At 42.6% G+C, this 24648-nt stretch overlaps 1 protein-coding gene across 5 annotated transcripts; it reads right to left on the bottom strand.

Moving 5' to 3' along the window:
* Positions 1-1788: 1788 nt before the first annotated feature.
* On the bottom strand, positions 1789-24367 carry immt (inner membrane protein, mitochondrial (mitofilin)). 5 transcript variants are annotated; one of them, XM_081611621.1, is made up of 14 exons: positions 24182-24367; positions 22735-22799; positions 22041-22230; positions 20525-20648; positions 17993-18088; positions 15465-15629; positions 14991-15124; positions 8501-8604; positions 8159-8294; positions 6390-6519; positions 6011-6234; positions 5801-5932; positions 3327-3456; positions 1789-2690 (listed from the first exon to the last, which is right to left on the bottom strand). In XM_081611621.1, the coding sequence occupies exons 1-14, from the start codon at positions 24221-24223 to the stop codon at positions 2083-2085; spliced, it is 2280 nt and encodes a 759-aa protein (XP_081467747.1). In that variant the 5' UTR covers positions 24224-24367; the 3' UTR covers positions 1789-2082. The 5 variants fall into 5 exon arrangements, with proteins under 5 accessions (XP_081467747.1, XP_081467745.1, XP_081467748.1 ...); XM_081611619.1 differs by having other exon boundaries at positions 22735-22802; positions 24182-24366; XM_081611622.1 differs by having other exon boundaries at positions 15465-15584; positions 22735-22802; positions 24182-24366.
* Positions 24368-24648: the final 281 nt, after the last annotated feature.

Below are 24648 nucleotides of genomic sequence, written 5' to 3'. Positions count from 1 at the left end.
GTCTCTCTTTATAGATTCTCCCTCTTCTTCCTCACATCGTGTCTTTATGAAAACAATAACGGAAGATTTGGGATGTATCTTACTTTTGACAGAGTGAAAGAATTACATATAAATAATAGTCTTTACCACCTGTGTAAACTTTGCTGGTGAATGTTATAATACGTAAGTTTTATAATGTATGTTACATTGTTTAATTTCAAATATAGGCTCTTGTGTCAGATAATCTAAGTCAATGTTAGAGAATATTTTTTTTAATTTACAGAATCTCAGTTATCCTTCATAGCGGCTGAACCCGTATTACACCAAGCACTGTAGCTAATATTAGCTGGTATCTCGCTGGTGGACATAAATACAGTAAAGTAATATTCTAATCCCAAAATATACACAATAATATGTCCATCTTACTTGTGAAATGTTGTCTGTGGAGCCTCACATCAATAATCCGTCGATCAGAACAACAATATCCCTCAGTGCTGAGGCATCTTCTGCTGTTTTGATTGAGCAAAGTAGGAGGGACGACCTCTCCAAGATGGCCGCCGTATTTCCTGCGCCAGAGCAGCCAATGCGGGGTCTACTCTTATACTATGTCTATGATTCACAGCATAGATTCACAGCTCCCTCTTTATTACCAACGCACTGACGGAGAAAATATAATGTATTACTTTGTATTTGATTCTGAAAACTGCGTGACGGACCATCGCACTGAATGCCTATATGCTGTCGTTAAAATATGTAAACCAACTGTGGCCGTTTAATAAATTGTTAAATGATTAAGAAATTATTCTAAGTACTCTGGTAGTGTTTTAACACAGTTTTTAATGTTTCTGCCACCACTTCATTAAAGTCATATCTCATTTAAAATATTTAACCCTCAAATAGCCAGGATCTCACTGGTCACAAATTATGATGGCCTAAATAATTTGTGACTTTACTGTACAGGCCTGTAAATTATGTCAGAGTTTAAAACTTTTCAGAGTTCTACCACTTCATTACTATTTGGGTGTATTCATATTAATATTTATAGCCAAAATCACACTGGTCACAAATTATGATGGCCAGAGTAATAATGAAGATGTGGCAGAAATATTAAAAACATTTTCTCTGTCAATGTGATGGTAAAAAAGGAGCCGTGAAGTTTACAATTCCAGCTGTATCAGTAAAAGGGCAGACAATATGGGTCCCACATGGGTTTGTCTGCAGTTTGCATAGTGGTCACACATGGGTTTGCCCATGTAGGGCCAACGCCATGTAGCGCCCATGTAGGCGGTGACCCTACATGGGCAAACCCACCATGGAAACTGGGGACAAACCCACGTGTGACCCATATTGTCTGCTCTCCTTTTCCCCATATGGGACCCACCTAGGTATGCTGGCTGGGATACGTAGTTTTCTTCTTGCGCTCCATTGCCCAGATTTTGCTATAACAACTATTGTGCGTTTGCCGTCAGAGCGCAGCACACAGCGCTCCTCCTGCGGCTCCACAACTCAGATGGAATTTGAAGTCTAACAACTTCAAATGTTTGACATCTGAAAACAGTTGTTCTCTTGTTGATGGATCATACTCACCTGTTTACATGTAGACTTGAGGTGGTAAACAGTGAGGACAGTTCATCAGTCCTTCACAGAAACAGCACAGTCTCAGAGATCAAAGTCTCATTTGAGAGAGATTAGTGTCTCCTGCCAGTGCAGGTTACTGGGCTGGAAGGAGACCAGAGGACCAGCAGGAAGTGAAACCTGGAAGGACTAAACTAAAACTCCACAGAGGACAAAAGCAGTAAATAGACGACATTCCTTCTTAATGATTTATTTAATGTGCAATATTCACAACAGTGCAGCATAACTTATTTATTGTTAAGATGACCATGGCATGTTGCCAAACAAGGTAAAGAAAACAAAGCTGAGACCTAAACTGAGACTACATCTTATCTTAGTGATTTGAAACTAATCTGTGGGTTAACGTTAATAGATGGTTCACTGCAATAATATCGCGCTTTCGTTTGCTGTTGTAGATCCGACCACATTCCAGCTGGCTTCCTCTACCAACATACATGCTACCTTTGGGTTGCCTGGTCAAGGAGGCAGCTATGGAGCCTGGGTGGTGCCTAAACCTACTGCATTGGCATAGGCTGAAAGCAAACTGATAACCTGCCTGGTTTCCAGTGTGAGTCTGGCTTCAGTCAGCCAGTCCTCCACCACTCTCCTGGCCTCCCCTCGCAGCTGGTTCACCAGTTTGGCTGCCAGCTCCAGATCCCCGTGCTCTAGGCAGTAGCTGGCATATGAGAGCAGCTTGAAGGGATCCAAATCCTCGCTGCGTAGCTGGGTGGGCGGGACTTCCTGTTGCTTCTCAAAAAGCAGTGCAGCTTGGACATACGATAAAAAGTACTGGTACAGGGTGTTGTGGGATTCATCGATGAGAGCGACTTTGCGAGCGAGCGATCGCAGAGAGTTGAAACGAGCACGAAGGGAAGCCTCGCTGTACACACCGCGCTTCAGGGATTCTTCAGGCAAAGCTGACGCCAGAGCCAGGGCAAAATCATTGTCAACGCAGCTGGCACGCACAGCCTCAGCAGCGTCCTCCAGGGGCATGCTGGGAGACTCAGAGCTGGCTGTTTTTAAGGTGTAGGTAAGCGCTTCCACAGACAGCCACAGCCGATGAGCTTTCCGGGCCTCCCCCTCTGCTTCCACATGGCCTGCAGGCAGAAACACTCAGTATTCACTTTCCGTCCTGAAGAATAGTTCAGGAATCAAGTATTCTTCAGGAATACTTCTGTCAGAGCTCTCCACCTAGCATGTCGCTAGCTGGAGAGCTAGCATTCAGCATTCAGGAATTTACTGTTTGGGATGATATTTCAGGCTGCAGGGTCAATGTCTCCCATTGTCTTCACACAAACATTCGATAATTTGATTTCATGTCCAATCCAATGACCTTCCTCTCAGAGAATTGTTTCTATACAGTACAGATATTACTGAAGAAAACAAGTCGCAATCACACAAGTGTTTAAAACAATGCTGACACTCTTGTAGCAGATACATTACTTGGTGTCCCACAATTCTCGAATTCTGGAAATGACCACATTTTGCTATTCAGGTTGGAGTTGAGGACTGGAATTGAGAAGCACTGATCTAAACACATCTGTTTGTTTTTCAGTTCAATAGTTCAGAAAAAAAATGTCAGCTAAAGGAAAAGGGAAATTATTTATCATGGTCTCATTTTGTAACATAACAGAAACCTGGGATGTGCATGCTGGTGACATCCACTGTAGTTCTAGTTTATCCTGAAGTCAGACTGGAATGGAAGATTCTGAGGAGACGTGTGTTGATCTTACTGTCTATGGCCTCCTCCACTCCCTTCAGTCTTGCGTAGGCAGCATTCATATCCAGAGTGAAGTCATCGAGCTGTTCCTGAGTGAGCTGACGGTACCGGGTTTCCTGCTCCAGCAGCTTACTGCTCAGTTCCTGAAAACGCACAGTACTCATTACTACGTCCAGTCACCTCACTAGAGAGGTGAGAAACAGATATTTTGTTAAAATTACAGGCAATACAAAACATTTTAAAATGAAATGATGCACTAGAATTCAACATTTAAAAATAACTATTATATAGACTGACAAGCAGTAAGCAAACCCTAGAAAACTATAACCTCTAGTTCTTTCTTCATGCAGTTCCAGTCCAACCTGTTGCCCAACACTTGTATTGTACCAGTAGTCCTCCACCATCTCCTCTCAGAAAACTGAATAAAAGTTGATCTTATTCTTGTTTCTCCTGAAACTCTTTACTTCTTGCTCAGATTTCAGATGGGATGCCAGTTAGAGTAAGAAGTAAAGAGAACCAAGGCTACAGTCTCCAGTTTGTCCCTCACAAACTCTGCTCTGCTCTGTTTAGTGGACAGCAGCAGTACAAGAAAATTAAGGCATAATCCACACATGTCAACACTTAGTAACAAGTAATGAAGCAATTTAACATTCTAAAATGTGCTGAGCTTGGTCAGAGTTGACAATGGGACAAAAAAAACTTTGTACTGACCGCATCTTATATAACTTGTCTCAACCCGAGTCTGAAAAGACAGTTCTTATTGAGTTGCTATACCAAGTAATAAAACCGAATGTTAAAAGAGATTAGGGTTTTTAAATATTTTTTATCAATGCCAGAAAAGTCAACCATCTTAGCAATCTCTTCTCAGACCTTTTCTGCAAACTGCGGAAGTCCGTTTGTCACAATCGTTCCAGACGCCTGCCAGTCAAACACACCAGAGATCCCTCCATCATTGTTGGCACAGCTGGGTGGGGAGTTCGATTAATCATAAGAATAATCAATAGAATACTTGATTACTAAATATTTGTTTATTGCAGCCCTAGACAGAACTGTTTTTTAAATTTAGAGGTCTCGTGTTGCCTTCTCTTAATCTCTTTGTGTTTTCTTGACCATATAAAGTATGCCTGGCCCTGGCCTTCTGTGTGCTGACAGCACCGCGGAGGCTGAGGACTCTTCTCTGGCCCTGAATGAGGCTCTGACCCTCAGCTTTCTATGCAAGGAAAGCTGAAGGTTTCCTTGCATAGATATTTTGATCTCCAGTAGCTTTTAGAATCTACCTATGTAATGACACAGGCCAGCCCATGTGATTACAAAATAGCTCAAGTTCTAGTCTAAACATCAATTTTGAACTAAGATTTAGGTTAGGACTTTGATTGGACCATTCCATCACATGAATGTGCGTCGATCTAACCCATCCCATAATATGTCTGTCTGTGTGTTTGTTGCTGTGCTGCTGGAAGATGTCAGGCCTCCTTCAGCCTCAGACATGTTTTCCTCCAAGATGTCCTACATGCTCAGTGACGTCTAATGGGAACTCTGTTTACCAGCAGTAAACAGAGTTAAGGGATTTTTCAAAAATAATTAGCTGCAGTGGATTTCAGGTTTCCGCTGAGAGAATTGGAATACAACTGTAAGGTGCTGTATGATTCAAAACAGAACTACTACATCTACTATTCACAGTAGATGGACAGAGCTGCAACTAAAAGTGAAAAAAAAATGACAAAAGGAAGTGTTTTTCTTCAGTAAAACCAATAAACATACAACTGGTATGTCTTTTGTGTAAAGAAGAGGACATGAGCAATATTTACAGGTTCTTAATATTTTTTACTTAGTTTATTTAATAACATTTTTATTTGATGTCCCTTTGGGATTGATAAAGTGTTTTTGAATTGAATTTGAACTGAACTGTATACAATTTATTTTATTCAATGATACTTTACTATTCTTGGTGGGAAATTCCAAACCATTTGCTGTAAGAATAAGAGATTATGAGAGATGGCTAAAGCTGCTGGCAGGAAAGATCTGTAGTGGCCTGTGTTGCAGCAGATCTGAAAGAGCCTCTGACTCAAGGCATTCTTACTGAGTTACTGTGCATCAAGAGGATGGTCAGGCTGGCAGATCCTCCTTTGTCCAATCAGCTGTTGGGACTCTGCATGATGGGACAGAGCAGACCTCTACAGACAGACAACCCTCCCTCCCCACCTTCTAAAGGAATAGAGTCTAGTCCAGGGGTACTCAAAGTCGGTCCTGGAGGCCCGGCATCCTGCATGTTTTAGTTCTCTCCCTGGTTTAATGCACCTGGATCAAATCATGGCTCGTTAGAAGGCCTAAGAGGAACATTGAAAAGCTGAACAGGTTGTTACTACTACCAGGGAGAGACCTAAAACGTGCAGGATGCCGGCCCTCCAGGACCGACTTTGGGTGCCCCTGGACTAGTCCATCTACGATAAGTGCGCATAGTGTGTATTTGTTGTGTGTGGTAGAGACCTGCTCGGCTTCAGCTCTCAGCTCCTGCTCCTGGACTTTGAGGACATCTCGGACGTGGTCGGTGTGAGCAGCCGCCTGCCGCCGCAGCTGAGTTCTCATCTCTGCCTCGATCACTTCTCTCAGGTCAGCCAGCTGCAAGCACAACACGCCTCACATCAGCACGGATCTGCAGGATGCCTGCCGCCTCCCTCAGGCATCAATCCACTGTACCTTCCTCTCCTGCTCCAGTCGGGCCTCCTCTTTAACGTGCTGCGTTGCTGTGCCGATGGCTTTGTCCAGAGCTTTCTGGTCCTCGGCTCTCTGCTGCTCCAGCGCTGCTTCCATGTGGATCTGCCCTCGGACTCGCTGCTCAGCCAGTTCTCGATTCAGCTGGTCAATGCGCCGATGTGCGTGGGCAATCAAAGCGTTCAGGTCATCTGTTGACAGTTTACCAGCTACACACACACACACACACACACACACACACACACACACACACACACACACACACACACAACTGGAACTAACTTAGGATTCACTAAACATTTAAACTCTCCTGCTGGAGCCTGCATGAACAATAATGGTTGATGTGTATAATACTTGTACTTACTAAGGCCTTTCCAGTTGGCCTGGATTTCTGGAGTTAGGCTACTCACTTCCCTCTGAAACTGCTGCTTGGCTTCATTAACCAGTTCAGTGTACTGGGCCACAATCTTTGCTTCCGACTCTGCTGATTGGACCTACAATCCAGGAGACAGGGTGAGGGTTAAAGGGTGTTCTGGATGTGGAACCATGAGCAGATCTCAGGAAGTCTATGTACATATAAACAAAACCTAAAGTACTGCACACCGTCACTGATTTACATTATTAGAACATGTAAGCAAATAGAGAAGAGGAAAAATATGATAGAGTGCCCAGTTAAAATGATTTTAAACATTTAAAATTGAAAACAAAGTCCAGGAATATGTGGAACAAAACAATAAAGTTAACTAATGATCAGCTCCAAGGTGATCTCATAGTCAGATGGGAAGATCAGGACAAGAAAACGGTTTGTTGTCACCAAGTTCTCCCAACATGAGAAAGCTCTGTCCCTGAAACTGTTCCATGCCCTGAGAAAAGCTAGCAGTGTGTGAGCAGCATCTCTTGCTCCTCCCAGATTACCTCTGACTGGAACAGACAAAACTTGTCAGAAATTTATCAGCAGAACTGAAATAGTTGTGCATTTTAAAACAAATCAGTCTGAAGGTAGGAAGCTAATAATTTGTTCCCCTTTTCTTCACACTGCGGAGGCGCACGGCAGCCAATCATAAGTAATGTCTTGTAGAACTTTAACGCTACACAAGACATTACTGTGAGAGTGAATGGGTAAGTTTGCCTCTTATGAGTGAAAAATACCTCAGAGATGAAGCACGTCAAAATGCATCAACACAAAGCTTTAATTTAATATGACATTTAAAAAAAACAAGCACTTGAAGAAGTATGTTGAGTTTTTGAGGGTAAAAAAAGACATCTGGAGCAGCCAGGCAGCAGATAAAGCAGCGCACACCTGGATGAGTATGACGGCCAGAAAACTAAGCATACAACCTGAAAAATAACTTAAGTCATGGGGCTGGGGATGTAACATGCTGGGTATTGCTTTAGCTGTTGAACCATACGTTCTGAGACGTAACATTTCAGAGATGTGGCACAGTTCGTGCTCCACCAGAACATGGACTTTCACATCCAGTGTCTCCGTAAAGCTGCAGCACGCAATTTAAAAAAAGATGTTATTACATATGTATGAAAACTTTTGTGGTCCCAACATGGCACAGATAAGCTGTGTGTGAGGGGGGGTGATCAAGCTCATCTGTCCTCCTCCTGTATTCTGCAGTATTACGCTGCTCAATCAAAAACAACCAACCAGAGCCAGCAGAAAACAGCTAGCAATGCTCTCAAGCAGTTTTGATTTAGTAATTTAGGGTTGTTTATGTTGACGCAATCTGCATTTGACTTTGAATGAATGTTTTATATTTTGCTTGACATTATTTGATATAGGCAGTGTTGTGAGACTTATTTCACTTTATAAAGCTCAATTAAGCTGTTGAGCTGTATAATTAAGCTCAACAGCTTAATTATGCATAATTAAGCTGTTGAGAGCCTTGTTGTTAAATATTGTACTGATTACAGGTTTTACATTTGTCTTTTTGACTGAATACCTGCTGCATTGTGCCTGCAAGAATTTTGCATACTTTTGTCTAAATTAGGCAATTCTTTTGATCTATTTTGCCAGATCACATAGTAGCATTTATACCTAAAGTGAAAAATTAACAGCCAATCGTGATCAGTATCGGAATCGGCAGAAAAAACCTGATCACAGCAACCCTTACAACCAGGTCTTACCTTGGAGACTACTTTGTCCAAGTCTACCACCATTTTATGGAGATTCTCTTCTGCTGCCAAGATCAGTGGCTGTGCAGCTGTAATCTTCAACCCTCTGGATTTGTCAATCACTGATTTTAGACTGTCCAGAGCTTCACTGCAATAGTGGAAAGAAGTCAATGTGAAGATTTACCTCAACTGTCTGAACTCCAAGACAAAATAAACATGCCTCCAAGACAGCAAAAACATTATTTTAAAGATATTTTCGTTTACCTAGTAATACATAACATATAAACAAAATGGTGCATGTAAAGACAAGTTGAATTCATCGCAGCAAGCTCTGAATGTGTGTACATGTCTTACTTGGCTTTGACAAGAGCAGTTTTGGCAGCATTCACAGAAGTTGTTCTGTCTGCCAGGGCAGCTTCTAGATCTTTCCAGTGGGTTGACTTTTCCTCTGTGGGACCCTGCATTCATTAAAACATTAAATTCAACATCAAAAAATGAATCATTAACAAAGGATATGTGCTAAAATCCTTTTATTAGAACTTTCAGCTTTGGTAACAGTTCTTGTATGTTTTTTGATTGTCATGGTAGAACTTCCTCTAAATTGTACAGCTCTGATTTTATTTTCATAAACTGCTCAGAAGTTCTGGATGAATATAAACTGAGCAAAGAGGATTTAGAACTTTGTATTTCTATGCTATGTTGCCATTAGAAACCACTCCATAAACAAGACCCACCCTGTTTCTACTCCAGTGCTTATTCCTGGATGGAGACGCTTCTTGAAGCCATGCAGCACTGTGAGAACATCTGCTCTGCTCTGCCTTGTGTCTCCTAACTTTACACTCACATTTGAGTGTGACATACATTTGGGCTATTTTTCTGATTTTGCTACATTTACCACCTTCAAGCATTTTATAGACTTTTATTTGACCATAAACAGGGTTAATGGTTTTAAAATTTATAAAATTCACAACATAAAGAAAAGCCCTCAAAATAATTTTCATTAATCAATAACACTGTGGCTATTTGAACCATTTCTCATCTTTTCTGTCTAGATTTCCCTGTTGTCACACTCTGAAGACGACTTGAGAACAAATGAGGCTCAGAGGAACCCCTGATGCTTCCAGCTGTTTAAAAAAAAAATCTGAGTATATAAAAGTGCATAGCCTAATATATATATATATATATATATATATATTAGAGATGTGCCGATCAGGTTTTTTCCTGCCTATTCCGATCACCCATGAGGGCCGATCACCGATACCGATCACATAATTATTATTTTTTTAATCATAAGCACTACCGGTTACATTATGTGGAAAAAGGAACCATGAATTCACCTTAATTTAGACAAAAACTTGTTTTTAATAACTTTTTCCAAGAAAAAAACAAAACAGGCATTGTGTAAATTGTACTACAATCAATAATACTATCTTTAACAGACTGATAACATATGGAGGCTCTGAAGAGGCTAAATAATGCAAAGAGCCAAAATAAAACCTCTCAACATTGCCAAAAAAAATTCAAGTATAAAACTTACATTCAAAGGGAAATACGAGATCCATTACAATAAACAATCCTGAGTTACTGAATGAAAACTTCCTGATAGCATGGCGGCTAGCTGATTACTGCTAGTTCTGAGTGGCTGTTTCTGACTGAGCGGAGTAATTATGCAGAGCAGGGAGGAGATCAATTATTTTTTCAGAGATTATCTGTCTCATGTTAGGACAGCGAAAGTTTTAATACGTATGTAAAATAAAAAAATTTTAGGTTAGATGCTGCAGCTTTAAACAGAGGTTCGGTGTGAGAGTCACTACCAGTGGAGCAGAAGCGGCGCTCCGTCTGTGAAATATTACTACCTGTAGCGTAGCAGCGGTTCAACAGCGAGAACAGAACCAGCGTCTTACATCGCAGCTCGAAGACTTAAATTACTTAGCGGGTTATTTGTTTAGCTTTCTGACCGTAATGCTACTCCAGGTGAGTGTTTGTAGCTGTGCGCTGCTTTACCTGCTATCTGATCCTCCATATGTCGTTTTTTTTTTTTTTACTGCAGTGAGCCTCGATGTAGCCAAACTCCGTCAAGTATAACATTGTTTTTATATCGTATTAGATTCGTTGTGTTGATGCATTTTGACATGCTTCAATTTTCCGCTCAACACGTAAACGTCCTCAATCACTCAGTGCAGTTATAGTTTCACGTCGCTTAGGATTTGTTGCTGTGCGTTTGCGCAGTGTGAAGGAAAGAGGAGACCAGCTGCACAGACAGGCTGCGAAATGAGATGCAGGTGATCGGTTGGTATGATCAGCAACAAGAGACCGTGATCGGCGATCACCGATCATACACTTTTTCATTTAAATCGGCCGATTATGATCGGTGGCCGATCGATCGGCACACCTCTTATATATGTATCATTCAGTATTAATCATTTTTAATAATCTGTGTTCCTCTACATTATATTTGTACCATTTTGTGCTTGTATACTTATAAATATGTATTGATATTACTAAATAAATATAACATTATGAGTGGCTGTGTGTTTTGTAAAATGATCATACATAAAATCAAAATATTCCAATCCTATTCTGTTAACCTCACTAAGAATATTCAAATATCCTGAACCATGTATCAATCCAATTCAAAAACACTTAATTCAAAAACGCCCTTGTACATGTAGCTATGATAGCCATTTTAATAATGTTTTCAGCAAAACGGTGTGAAAATTTGTTTAGTACTTATCGAGATATGATTGATTAAATGCGGTGATACTGCACTTCGCCTGCCAAGCATATAGCACCTACAGTCCTGCACACCATTATTGGCACCCCTTCATGATTTACATAGCTGAGTGAATATCTTCAGAAATAAATGGAAATGTTCAAAACTTATATCAGCAGGATCTTTCAATTTGAGGTCCAAAGTAATTTAACAAAGATAATTACCATTTCAACATAAATATTTTAATTCCAAAGGACAAAACGGAAAACCAGCATGTGCACTAATATTGACACCCCTCTTTAATATTTGGTTGCGTAGCCTTCGACAGCAATGACAGCCTCCAAACGTTTCTTATATTCATCTATAAGCTTCTTACACGTCTCGGGTGGCATTTTCTCCCACACTTCTTTTGCAATATTCTCAAGCTCTCGTACATTTGCAGGGTTCCTTTCTTCAATGGTAGATTTCAGCTCCACCCAAAGATTTTCAATTGGATTGAGATCAGGAGTCATTGTTGGCCATTTTAAAAGTCCTTTTTCCCTTTCAACCAGGCCTGTGTGCTTTTGGAGGTGTGCTTTGGGTCGTCTTGCTGGAGGACCCAGGATCTTCGCCACAAACCAAGTTTCCTTACACTGGGCAAGACATTTCGCTCTAGAATTGCTTGATAATCTTCTGATTTCATGATGCCTGGGATACGGTCAAGGCCTTCAGTACCGGATGCCGCAAAGCAGCCCCACAGTATTACGGATCCTCCACCATGCTTGACTGTTGGTATGGTGTTCTTTTCTTTAAAGGCTTCATTGCGCCATCTGTAAACATATTGTTTGTGTGAATTACCGAAAAGTTCCACTTTTGTTTCATTCGTCCATAAAACGTCCCAGAAGGATTGAGGTTTGTCCAGGTTCTCTTTTGCGAAGATCAAACGTTCTTTTTTATGTCTTTTCTTCAGCAATGGGGTCTTCCTTGGCCTCCACCCATAAAGCCCCACTTTGTTTAGTGTGCGGCGTGTGATACTTGTTGAAACAATCACACCAGACGGCTCCAGGTTGGTCTTTAGATGTTAGACATAGTGTTTTTTCCACCATTCGCACCAACCGTCGAAGACTTCTGTCATCAATTTTTCTTTTCCCCCCACGTCCAGGGAGGTTCCATGCCTGGAAAACTTCTCAATAACATTATGCACCATTGAAACAGAGATACCAAGGTCTTTGGAGATGGCTTTATACCCTTTGGAGGTCTTGTGCTTGCAAATAATAGCATTTCTGATGTCCTCAGACAGCTCCTTCACATGTGGAGATGAACTAATAGGTGGCTTTTAAAGCACCAACATGATTAGTCATTGGTTAATTCATGTCACATGTGTGGAGGCAGTCCATCACAAGTGATCTTTATGTGTGATTTGCAACAGGAGAGCCAAATTGGGTTTTTATATTGATTTGCAGCAAAGGGTGCCAATACCATTGGCATGGTAAAAATGTTTTTCTTTGTTTCCTCATAATGTTTGTCTTTTTAAATGTTTTTTTATCATTTGCTGTTTTGCATCAAGCACAAGCTGTCAGCAGTAAAATGTTGTTTCACTTGATGAATTTCCTTCAGTAAATATTCCATTATATGTACTTAAACTTCATGGGTGCCAATAATGGTGAGCAGGACTGTAGTAGAGGGGGCAACCGCTCCAAGATGGCCGCCTTATGTCAAGTCAATAAAAATAGGCAAGAGTGGTCCATGAGGCGTCTATGTTAACGGAGCCGACGATACGAGCGCGGATGTTTAGAAACATATCTACCAAAATAGAGAAGAGATAGAGAAATTTGTGACAATAAAATTTCACAAATTTTATTGAATCATGAGTGTTACAAGTACGACGAATAAAGTCATATTAAGTGAATAGTTACACTAAAGTCTTTAAAAGACAAGAAAAAAAAAACGCTACTTTAATAAGAAAAAAAGCTTCTATAGTTATCAAGACCTGACGTGAATAGCTCAGCAAGTTCTTAGAACTAAACAGTTCTTTAAATAATCGTTTCAAAGTCCTGTGACCGATGTTTGATTCTGATGTGTTAAAAGATTAAGTATTTTCTTATTTGTAAAACCAATACCAACAATAACTTTATAAGACCCTCAGTATTCCTCATTTTAGCAGTGTGGTCCAGAGTTCTCACAAAATGCTAATTTTATTCTTGTATCATCACAGCTTTAGTAACATATTTCAAACAAGTAAAAAAAAACTAAGTCTGGCCTTACTTCATCATAACCAAGTAGTGGTAGCTCTCAGAAAAAGGCCAGGATATAGATAAAGCCCCCCTAGTTACTATGATCATATAATGCACTTTTCATATCTCTGACAAGCTAGAATACAAGCAATATTGTTGCAAATTTTGCACAAAAAATGTTTAAAAACACAGTGAGGGTGTCAGGATAGGAACTGATTCCCTGGGGGGGTAACAGAAAATAAACCACTGCACTAGCAGGGTGCACTGTGTTATGGGCGGCAGCCGAGGGAGGAGTGGACCATGTTCCGTACCTCCATTGCCGAGGCGGTTTATTGGAGCTGCAGCTGCAAGGTTGTTGGTGCCTGTCACAGCGGCAACCCTCGAACCCGTTGGTGGACACCTTCGGTGAGGGATGCTGTCAAGCTGAAGAAGGAGTGTTATGGGGCCTTTTTGGCCTATGGGACTCCAGAAGCAGCTGATGGGTACCGGCGGGTGAAGCAGCATGCGGCTCGGGTGGTCGCTGAGGCAAAAACTCGGGCGTGGGAGGAGTTTGGAGAGGCCATGGAGACAGACTTCCGTACGGCTTCGAGGCGATTCTGGTCCACCATCCGGCGTCTCAGGAGGGGGAAGCAGTGCAGCACCAACACCGTTTATAGTGGGGATGGTGCGCTGCTGACCTCAACTCGGGACGTTGTGGGCCGGTGGGCGGAATACTTCGAAGACCTCTTCAATCCCACCAACATGCCTTCTATTGAGGAAGCTGAGCATGGGGACTCTGGGTTGGGCTCTCCAATCTCTGGGGATGAGGTCACCGAGGTGGTCAAAAAGCTCCTCGGTGGCAGGGCCCCAGGGGTGGATGAGATCCGCCTGGAGTTCCTTAAGGCTCTGGATGTTGTAGGGTTGTGTTGGCTCATGCGACTCTGCAATATCGCATGGACATCGGGGGCAGTTCCCCTGGATTGGCAGACTGGGGTGGTGGTCCACCTGTTTAAAAAGGGGGACCGGAGGGTGTGCTCCAATTACAGGGGGGTCACAATCTTAAGCCTCCCTGGTAAGGACTATTCAGGGGTCCTGGAGAGGAGGGTCCGTCGGATAGTCGAACCTCGGATTCAGGAAGAGCAGTGTGGTTTTCGTCCTGGTCGTGGAACACTGGACCAGCTCTACACCCTCAGCAGGGTCCTGGAGGGTGCATGGGAGTTCGCCCAACCAGACTACATGTGTTTTGTGGACTTGGAGAAGGCGTTCGACAGTGTCCCTAGGGGGGCCATGTGGGGGATTCTCCGGGAGTATGGGGTACCGGGCCCTTTGATACGGGCTGCCAGGTCCCTGTATGACCGGTGTCAGAGTCTGGTCCGCATTGCCGGCAGTAAGTCGGGCTCGTTTCCGGTGAGAGTTGGACTCCGCCAAGGTTGCCTTTTGTCACCGATTCTGTTCATCACTTTCATGGACAGAATTTATAGGTGCAGCCGAGGTGTTGAGGGGATCCGTTTTGGTTGCCTTAGGATCGCATCTCTGCTTTTTGCGGATGATGTGGTTCTGGTGGCTTCATCAGATCGTGATCTGCAGCTCTTGCTGGAGAGGTTCGCGGCCGAGTGTGAAGCTATCAGGATGAGGCCCCAGGGAAGACCCAGGACACGCTGTGGAGGGACTATGTCTCTCAGCTGGCCTGGGAACACCTTGGGGGAAACTCCTTGGGGTTCCCCCAAGGTGTTCCCAGGCCAGCTGGGCCAGCTGGGCCACTTCTTTCGGAGTAGCTGAAAGAAGTGGCTGGGGAGAGGGAAGTCTGGGCCTCCCTTCTGAAGCTGCTGCCCCCACAACGCAACCCCGGATAAGTGGCAGAAAATGGATGGATGGATGGATGCACTAGCAGCAACAGTGCAGTAGTTAGTGTGTATAGTTGGCTCAGAAGACTCCGTACCTCTGCCTCCATTGCCTCCTTTAGCTTGTGTGTGTGCTGAGTGATAGCCTGCAGAGCCGCCTCCTGAGCTCCAATAGCCTGCAGCGTTGCCTTGGCAGAACTGGCCAGGGAGTCGTCCAGCCGGGCCGACAGCACTGCAACACACCCACACAAGATGCTGAAGTTTACAGCTCACATGGTATTTCACAGTTTTACTTGGTCGTCTAAAGTACAGACAACTATTATATTCACCCATTAACCTTGTCAGGTCATATTATGGCAAAATAAACAAGTTTATGAAGAAAGTTTTCCATAATTATTGATTTTATACTTTATCAAAAAATTAAACCACAGAGGTGAGGTAACACAACCTGAGAGTAACAATGTTATTCTAGGCAACATATCAGTCCCACTGAACAGAACACTCATAAGTATGTAAAAGTTGAGATGAGTAATATTGTGTGTATGTGTGTGTGTGTGTTGCTGAAAACTCACATGCGATAAAGTCTTTTTCGTCCTGATTCTGTTGGGCCAGCCTAGCTGCCACTTCTTCTGCTGACCGCTCTCTCAGAGGCTCTGCTGTTCCAGACGACTCTGTCTCCTGAAGGACAGCCGCTGTTTCCAAGGCAATATTATGATCACTGCATTCTTTACAGTCCTCTAAGGAAAACCAACACATATCACTTTAACAAAGGGTACTTTTAGACATGTTAGTTTCCAGTAACAGCAGCCTGCTCTGCTTGGGTTTTCAGCCTTTTCATTCTAGACTGCACTGTTAACATGTGTAAAAGAATTTTACACATTTTAACATGTTTAAAATGTCAAAAGTGCAAAAACTTTTACTTTTTTCACTTCTAACATTAATTAAAACATTAATCTTTTTTGAAGTCAGTTGAAGTGACTGGTGTGTGTGTTACATTCTAACAGCAGCAGGTGAAGAACATTCAGGTACTGGAAAACCTGAGATGTTCTCTGGAGACATCAGTAGTATCTTCCGTCAGTCTAACCCAGTGCTTCTCAATTCCAGTCCTCAAGCCCTCCTGCTCTGCATGTTTTAGATGTGCCTCTGTTCCAGAACAGCTGATTCAAATGACTGCATGACCATCAAGTACTGCAGAAGCCTGTTAATCACCCACAGATTCAATCCAGATGTGTGGTAGAAGGGAAACACCTAAAACATGCAGGGTGGGGGGGCCTGAGGACTGGAATTGAGAAGCACTGGTCTAACCATTTATTGCACTGAGCCAAGATAAAGGTGCTCCAATTCACTGCGTTAGGATGTGTCCTGCTGGATTTTCCTCAAATAATCACTGGGTGTTTGAAGTCTCAATGCTACAGATTGTTTAAATCAGACTGAATGTGACTGCAAAATTTAGCTTCAAATATTACAGCCAACATTTAAAAGAATTCATGTGTTGTCATGACACCACTTATATCTGATCCACTTCACCCTTAGTGCAGGCTGGACCCTCACACCAACTGGCCCTTTGCTCCAAAGACCCTCATATCCAGATCTGACAGAACTTTCTCTGAGCCACTAAAACTTCTAATCTTTTTAGTCTCTGCACATTTATTTTATTTATCTTCAGCAACCTTCTGCTCTAGTTAGTTCAGCAGAATGGCTGGGTGTCATTTGTGCTACTTTTGGTTATTTTTGACTTTCTGTTGCATAGTTGCTGAAGTTTTGTTATGTACAGAACACCGGTAAACTGTGGCTGTTTTCAGATGTCGAGACATTAGATTTTTTGCCACTAGAACTACACAGAAACCATCTTCCCATCCTGACACCCTCACTGTGGAGTTCCTTCTCTTTTGTTATGTGGTGGAACAACATACAGTATAGAACAGGTTTATTTGTCCACACAGAAGTTTGTCCTAAAATCTAAAGTTTCTAGACAAGTTTCAGCTTGACTGATGGGTGTTACTACACACCCATCAGTCCTTGGACAGAAGTTTAGGAAGACTATAAATGATTCATCAAGCAGGTAATTAAATAAGAAGCTTGCTTTCAAAAAAATGTATGGACCGTAAGTGTTTTGACAGTTGTCAGACAGGAAGGTGGGTTGTGAGAGTGGGACTCAAACATGTGATGACCGAGTCAAGGACTAAGATAGGAGTCACGCTTTACACCTACACCACCACTGCACCCCAGAAACTAATGTTGGCAGGAAATGTAAAAAGTGCCGAATAATAAGGTTGTTCTTAGGACCAGCTGCATATACACTTCAGTCAGAAAATGTCTCAGTGCATTATTATGGACAGTGTGTGTAACATGTTAACACTTCTAGAAAGTTTACACATGTGTGATGCATCTCATTTATATGCAGGTATTGTCCTCATTTCCTGGACTATAAAGTGTTTGAACAATAAATATTGAACCACTACTGACAGGTGAAACATTGTTGGGTGAGGCGGCCTCATGCTTGCCGACTAGCAGCGAGGGAAAGTGATCAGTTTCTCTTAAAGTCACAAAGCATCAACGCAAACACTGCCCATTGAACCAATGATGCTCATGTTGCATCATTCAGTGGGATTAAAGCACACGACTGCCACCTAGCGCACCCAGCTAGCAACTGCTAGAACGATTTAAAAACCTACAAGCACCTGAGTAATGCAGCATTCTTATAAGTGTAGCAGACTTCTTTTTTCTTCACCACTTTTTGACAAAAATGTTTTAATTTCTCCCATCTTGAATGAAATATTTAAACACAGTTCTCCCCCCAGATACAACAACTTGCAAAGTGTGTGTTCAAGCTGGAATTTACCTATTTGTTCCAATAACTATAATTTTGAACCTAAAGCCTGCTTTAGTATTTGTTGTTTTCAACAACAGTTACAGAATGGCCTTTCTAGCATAAATCAAATAGTCCAGTCTGTAGGTGGATGAGGTTTTGGGGAGGTTGCTGTGGTAACCTATTTTTACAGCTGCTTCACAGGACTTCAAAGTGTTCCATCAGAACCTGTGAAAACGTTAGAAGGATGAGGAAGCTCAATGTTGGCGCAGCAAGAGTGAAACATGCTACCTGCAGCTGCTGCGGGCTCGGTGTCGCATGGAGCTGGAATGGACTGGACTTCACTGATGGCTGAGATGATCTGAGTCGCCTCTGCTGAAGCCTCTGCTTGGAAACCCAATGCACAAGGAAAACACTCATACAATGCTTTGACTGGTTTGTTACAAATGTTACAAAAATGTCACAATGAAGAGTAAATTATAAAATGAGCCAAAACTAAAACAAATTAGCTTTAAAGTGACAATTAGAAAACCTGAGTCAAATCTCAGTGTCCCAGTTAAAAAGCAAGAGAAAATTATTTGTTTATTTAGAACAGGGACAATGTGAGAAAAAAACATTAATATAAAGATGCTTAAACTAGTTTCCATCAGTAGTCCCACTACCAGAGTTGACATTACAGTCTAATATCATAAAATATACATTGAAAGTCCCCATATATATTATATATATATATATATATATATATATACACACTGCTCAAAAAAATTAAGGGAACACTTAAACAACACAATATAACTCCAAGTAAATCAAACTTCTGTGAAATCAAACTGTCCACTTAGGAAGCAACACTGATTGACAATCAATTTCTCCTGCTGTTGTGCAAATGGAATAGACAACAGATGGAAATTATTGGCAATTAGCAAGACACTCAATAAGGAGAGGTTCTGCAGGTGGGGACCACAGACCACTTCTCAGTACCTATGCTGTCTGGCTGATGTTTTGAATGTTGGTGGTGCTTTCACACTTGTGGTAGCATGAGACGGACTCTACAACCCACACAAGTGGCTCAGGTAGTGCAGCTCATCCAGGATGGCACATCAATGCGAGCTGTGGCAAGAAGGTTTGCTGTGTCTGTCAGCGTAGTGTCCAGAGGCTGGAGGTGCTACCAGGAGACAGGCCAGTACACCAGGAGACGTGGAGGAGGCCGTAGGAGGGCAACAACCCAGCAGCAGGACCGCTACACCTCCGCCTTTGTGCAAGAAGGAACAGGAGGAGCACTGCCAGAGCCCTGCAAAATGACCTCCAGCAGGCCACAAATGTGCATGTGTCTGCACAAACGGTTAGAAACCGACTCCATGAGGATGGTATGAGGGACCGACGTCCATAGATGGGGGTTGTGCTCACAGCCCAACACCGTGCAGGACGCTTGGCATTTGCCAGAGAACACCAAGATTGGCAAATTCGCCACTGGCACCTTGTGCTCTTCACAGATGAAAGCAGGTTCACACTGAGCACATGTGACAGACGTGACAGAGTCTGGAGACGCCGTGGAGAGCAGTCTGCTGCCTGCAACATCCTTCAGCATGACCGGTTTGGCAGTGGGTCAGTAATGGTGTGGGGTGGCATTTCTTTGGAGGGCCGCACAGCCCTCCATGTGCTCACCAGAGGTAGCCTGACTGCCATTAGGTACTGAGATGAGATCCTCAGACCCCTTGTGAGACCATATGCTGGTGTGGTTGGCCCTGGGTTCCTCCTAATGCAGGACAATGCTAGACCTCATGTGGCTGGAGTGTGTCAGCAGCTCCTGCAAGATGAAGGCATTGAAGCTATGGACCGGCCCGCCCGTTCCCCAGACCTGAATCCGATTGAACACATCTGGGACATCATGTCTCGCTCCATCCACCAACGTCGCGTTGCACCACAGACTGTCCAGGAGTCGGCGGATGCTTTAGTCCAGGTCTGGGAGGAGATCCCTCAGGAGACCATCCGCCATCTCATCAGGAGCATGTCCAGGAGTTGTAGGGAGGTCATACAGGCACGTGGAGGCCACATACAATACTGAGCCTCATTTTGACTTGTTTTAAGGACATTACATTAAAGTTGGATCAGCCTGTAGTGTGTTTTTTCACTTTAATTTTGTGTGTGGCTCCAAATCCAGGCCTCCATTGGTTAATAAATTTGATTTCCATTGATGATTTTTGTGTGATTTTGTTGTCAGCACATTCAACTTTGTACAGAACCCCCATACAATAAAAAGAGGATCGTGTTGACAAGTCAGGGTTCCAGGTTGTGGTGGCTCAATGAGTTTCCTCTGTAGAGTCTAGAATGAGTTTGTGGGATGCGTTTCCTGTCTGGTCCAGGCTCCTCATGTCCCTCCTGACAGATTCTTCCTTCTCTCTTTAAACAATGCTGCCACACCATCTTTTACCTTTTATGTGAGCCACCACTAATTTGGCATAATTTGCTAAATAAATAATAAACTGATGTTTGGTAACAATACAAGATTCGAGAGCTTATTTCAAAATGTTGCACATGGATTTATTAATTTTTTTTCCAGGTCATTTGTAATTGTTTGGAGATTTTGCCAGTGTTTCTTCCCTGTTCTCTTTTGTCTTCTAGTTTGCTCCTTTGGGAAGAAACAAGTCAATCAAGCAGATGCAGTTTGACTTCAGAGTAAAAGTATGGAAGGAGAGATTTCTCCAGACATTGCTATGAAGAAAGAAGTTGTTTTGCAAATTTGTTGGAAATGGTTTGTTAAACAATTCTTTTTATAAATACAGCAACAAGTTTTGAGAAAAGCATGCCAACGCAGTGAGGTTTTACCCTGGATGTTTTGTGTCGGCTGTGATGATGTGGGCTCTGTTGTCTCTTTTAGTTTCTTTTCGGACTTCGCTTTGGACGTTCTCATCTGTTTTTCCATCAGAGAAGGAGGCTGGATGGACTCTATCTAAACAGCAAACAGAAGAGCAGACTCAGTCCGCATTTGAAACACCAAAGGATTTTAGTTGAGTTTCTCAAACCAACATGAAGAAACAACCAGAACTGAAACTTGCAAGCACCTGCAGGTAGAATTACTTCTGCTGGTTTTCAGGCATATCTGAAGTTAAGATGCTTTCACACACAAGCACACACAGCATCAGACTGTCACCGCCTTGCTTCACTGTAGAATCTCTGTATATTCTGAATGATAGAAGGGGTAAGGCTTTGCCCCCTTCTCTTAGAACGGAAAGAGTCAAATCTCAATCAATGAGACGTGACAGATCAGGGAGCTCTCTCTTTCTTTCCAATATAATCCAACTGTCTATATTTAGAGAATTTAGAGTTGAGTACGATGGCAGAAATCTTTTTCATACATCAAAGCATGTTTAAATGTAAAACGATTCATTCAGACATTCCAACCCCAGAACTAACAGAGGCTGACATGGTTTTATTAGGTGCACCGATGGCAGGTCGTTAAAAAGCCTCACCTGCTGATTCTAATTTTGGCCGATAGCTTTTTTTTTTGTCTGAAATGTTGCTAAATATAGCAAGTAAGTTGCTGAATTGTTAACTGTGGGGTGACTATTGTTAACTGCAAACGTGCAGACATGACCTGATGGGCCGGTCTGTCAGTCAAGCATCTCTCACAGGAGAGCAGAAGAGGAGAGTGGTTAATCTTTGTACCTTGGCAGAAGTAGATAAGATCGGTGGATAAGATCAGATTCATATGCAAGTATGAGCTGATCACCAATCTCCCAAAATTAAAGAAATTCGCTGGGCAATTTCCTTAATTTTACCATGTTTTACCTAGTTTTATCATAATTATCTAATAGTAGAAGGCTTTTTGGGCATGAGTGGTAGAATAAGTAGAGGTGTGTGATGCTCTCTTTTAAATTCACTTCCCTAAATTCACTTCCACCCTCTTCAGGGTTTTCTGTTCTAAAGTCATGAGAATAGCAGGGGATAGCTCTGTCATGGGCCAATCTGAAGGCTGGGAGCAACACACAGTGCCTCAGGAAAAAACCCCAAAGAAAATCACACCTTCAACCAAACAGTGATGGAATTAAAACAGTAAAGATTTGACCCACATAAAAGAAACGTCTGCATCGGACACAGTCTGTCATGCTGATGCTGCAGTCACTGACTTCATGCAATCTGCTGGGTTTCCTTTGACAGAAAACTTTTAAACAGTTTAATGATTGAACAGAACTTGACTGCATTGGTTGACAACTAGGATCAGTTAGGAATGGATGTAACAGGCTTTGATATTATCTGTAATATTGGTGTGAACTAAATTTTTAATAAAGTACTTAGAGACAATATCTGGAGGGAACTGGTGCTGTGGTGGGGTTGAACTAACCTGTTTCCTGATGGGAAGACCTGCATCTTGTGAAGCAGGTCCCAAAGCCAGACCTAACAGCCATTCTGAATATGGAACATTTTTCTCCACTGCTGCCCGAAACTTGTGGTCCCACTTGGCGTAGATGATTGTGCCTCCAATGCCCCCAGTTACTGTCAACAAGCCAGCTGCTACCACTCTGGAAGCACCACTGAGGTGGAAGAGGGGAGCACACACAAGGAATGTTAGAATGCAACTTAGTAATTACCCATCCATCCATCCATCCATTTCTTGCACCCTTGTCCCTCAGTGGGGTTGGGAGGGGTGCTGGTGCCCATCTCCAGCTAACGTTTCGGGCGAGAGGCGGGGTAGTCTGTCTGCGCCAGTCTGTCGCAGGGCAACACAGAGACACACAACCATGCACACACACACTCACACCTAGGGGCAATTTGGAGAGGCCAATTAACCTGACAGTCATGTTTTTGGACTGTGGGAGGAAACCAGAGTACCCGGAGAAAACCCACCATGCACAGGGAGAACATGCAAACTCCATGCAGAAAGACCCCCGGCTGGGAATTGAACCCAGAACCTTCTTGCTGCAAGGCAACAGCTCTACCAGCTGCACCACTGTGCAGCCCACTTAGTAATTACAATAAGCAATAAAAAGTTGACTGTATTATTTGCCCTAAATTCAGCTCAGATATGACAGCATTACCTGCTTTCTCCTGAGGTGTATTCCCTGCACTGCTGCACATTAGTCAGACGGATTCTCCCAGAGCTCTTCTAGAAGGTAATAGGACACACAAAAAGAAACAAGCCACATTGATCTTCACTTCAGTTCTAACATCAGAACCAAAAACCTTCTGTTGATATGTTCTGTCCTGAATTCTCTTTAGAATGACTACAAGACATCCAGACATATTCCTTCACATTTTTTATTTCAACATGTAAATGAATAAAAGCTTTGTAGCTTCCTGACAGAGCTGAAAATTAATTCAAGCTGCTATTCCCCATTTATTAAACCCAGTTAAGGAAAATAAATGTTGTAACTCAAGCTGTTCAAGAGTTATTATTGATCCTCAGTTCTAAAGTCCTTCCACTGGCTCCCAGGAGCTCATAACTTTAAAATACTGTTGTTAGTTTATAAATCGCTGTACAGCTAAACACCACAATATATTAAAGATCTGTTGTTATTGTATCAACCTTCCAGACCTCTGAAGTCTTCTGGTTCTGATCTGTTGAAGGTTCTGGTCCAGAATCAATCATGGAGAAGCAGCATTCAGCTTCTATGCATCACAAATCTGGAACAAATTAATCTAACCCGGTTTCTCCTAAAATAATTTCCTTTGTTTTGTTTACATTCAAAATGAGATGATTGTTCCCACACCATGCCACCAGCTCTCTGTACTTAGCCTCTTGTCCACCATGATACACCTGACAACTGCACAGTCACCTGAGTATTTCTGTAGATGACAGAAGTCGGACTTTTACAGGAAGTTTGAAGTGTAAGAGTGGAAAAGAATGGTGAGAGTACAGTCCCCTGTGGCCCATCAGCCTCATAAACTGTGGTCTGTTTGTCAGTTAGTCATAGATCCAGGCGATTGTGGAGGCCTCCACCTGTGTCTTGGAGTTTCTGACAAAGCCGATCAGGCTAAATTCAAGTCAAGCTCTACAAAGCTTTGCTAATAAGTTCATATGAGAGCCACATATGCTGAGGCAGAGATGTCTAAAGGTTGCAGGAGTCTGGCCTTTGAGGACTGGATTTTGAGACCACTGCACTAAAGGGACTGCTGTTCCTCACAGAGCCAACAACTCACTGCGTCACAATCCCGCCATGACATTTCACCAATAATGTCTCGCATCGAATGGTTCCAAACTTTTCCTACGCTTTTCCTTTTCCTCAGTGTGAGACCTTCAGTCCTGACCAGACCTTCGGTCCTGACCAAGAAGGTAAACAGACCACAGATTCGTTTAAAGTGAAAATATATTTCACACTACGGACCAGCGTGCTGGAACCGCTGTCGCCAGAAAGATCCGAACAACCACACAATTGCAGGTTAGCAGTGAGCTCTCTGAGGCACCTTGAGCCAAGCTGCGGGTCATTGAATGACAAGCTAACACCAACATGGCAGCTAACATCTGCAGTGTAATTTCAGTCCTACCTGAGCTGTGGCCTTGACTCCACGCAGACAAACCCTCAGCATGGTCCTCGGTTCCTTTTTCTGAATTCCGACCTAGAACTACCCACTCAGCACCACTTCGCTCACTTTTTCCTACTGGCTTTAGTCTAACTGACGTACATTAGCGTCTGACAGGTTCTTCTTCTCGGCGCTTATGGATAATTTCCGGTGGAATACTCAGCCTATACGAGCTTTACTGCCACGCAGTGGCGCGAAGAGATAAAGTACCTGGGAATGCCTTATCCAAAAACAGACCCAGAACCTCATTTTAAAACTGTACTAACTTCTCTGTTTAATTACCATTAGAATACAACCATTAAAGTATCCACTTAGATTATAAATAACATAACTTTTAATGTTTATAATTTAACTGCATAAATATGCGAGTTAAAATATGCACACCTAATTGTCCAAGTAATTCCGAGTCTTTGCATTTCAACATCAAGTCT

The sequence above is a fragment of the Poecilia reticulata genome, chromosome 10 (genome assembly GCF_904066995.2).
Source record: "Poecilia reticulata chromosome 10, P_reticulata-male-v2, whole genome shotgun sequence".
In the NCBI taxonomy this organism is placed as follows: Eukaryota; Metazoa; Chordata; class Actinopteri; order Cyprinodontiformes; family Poeciliidae; genus Poecilia; species Poecilia reticulata.
Note: the sequence above shows the minus strand (reverse complement) of the source record. Positions and strands in the feature narration are given on the sequence as shown.

Coding starts and splice junctions, on each gene's coding strand:
- immt (XM_081611619.1), bottom strand. CDS start 24,223: ATGCTGAGGGTTTGTCTGCGTGGAGTCAAGGCCACAGCTCAG. Junction 8,605..14,990: donor AGGAGGCAATGGAGGCAGAG/GTACGGAGTCTT, acceptor TAATGAATGCAG/GGTCCCACAGAGGAAAAGTC. Junction 3,457..5,800: donor TGAGAGCTGAAGCCGAGCAG/GTCTCTACCACA, acceptor GTGCGTTTTCAG/GAACTGAGCAGTAAGCTGCT.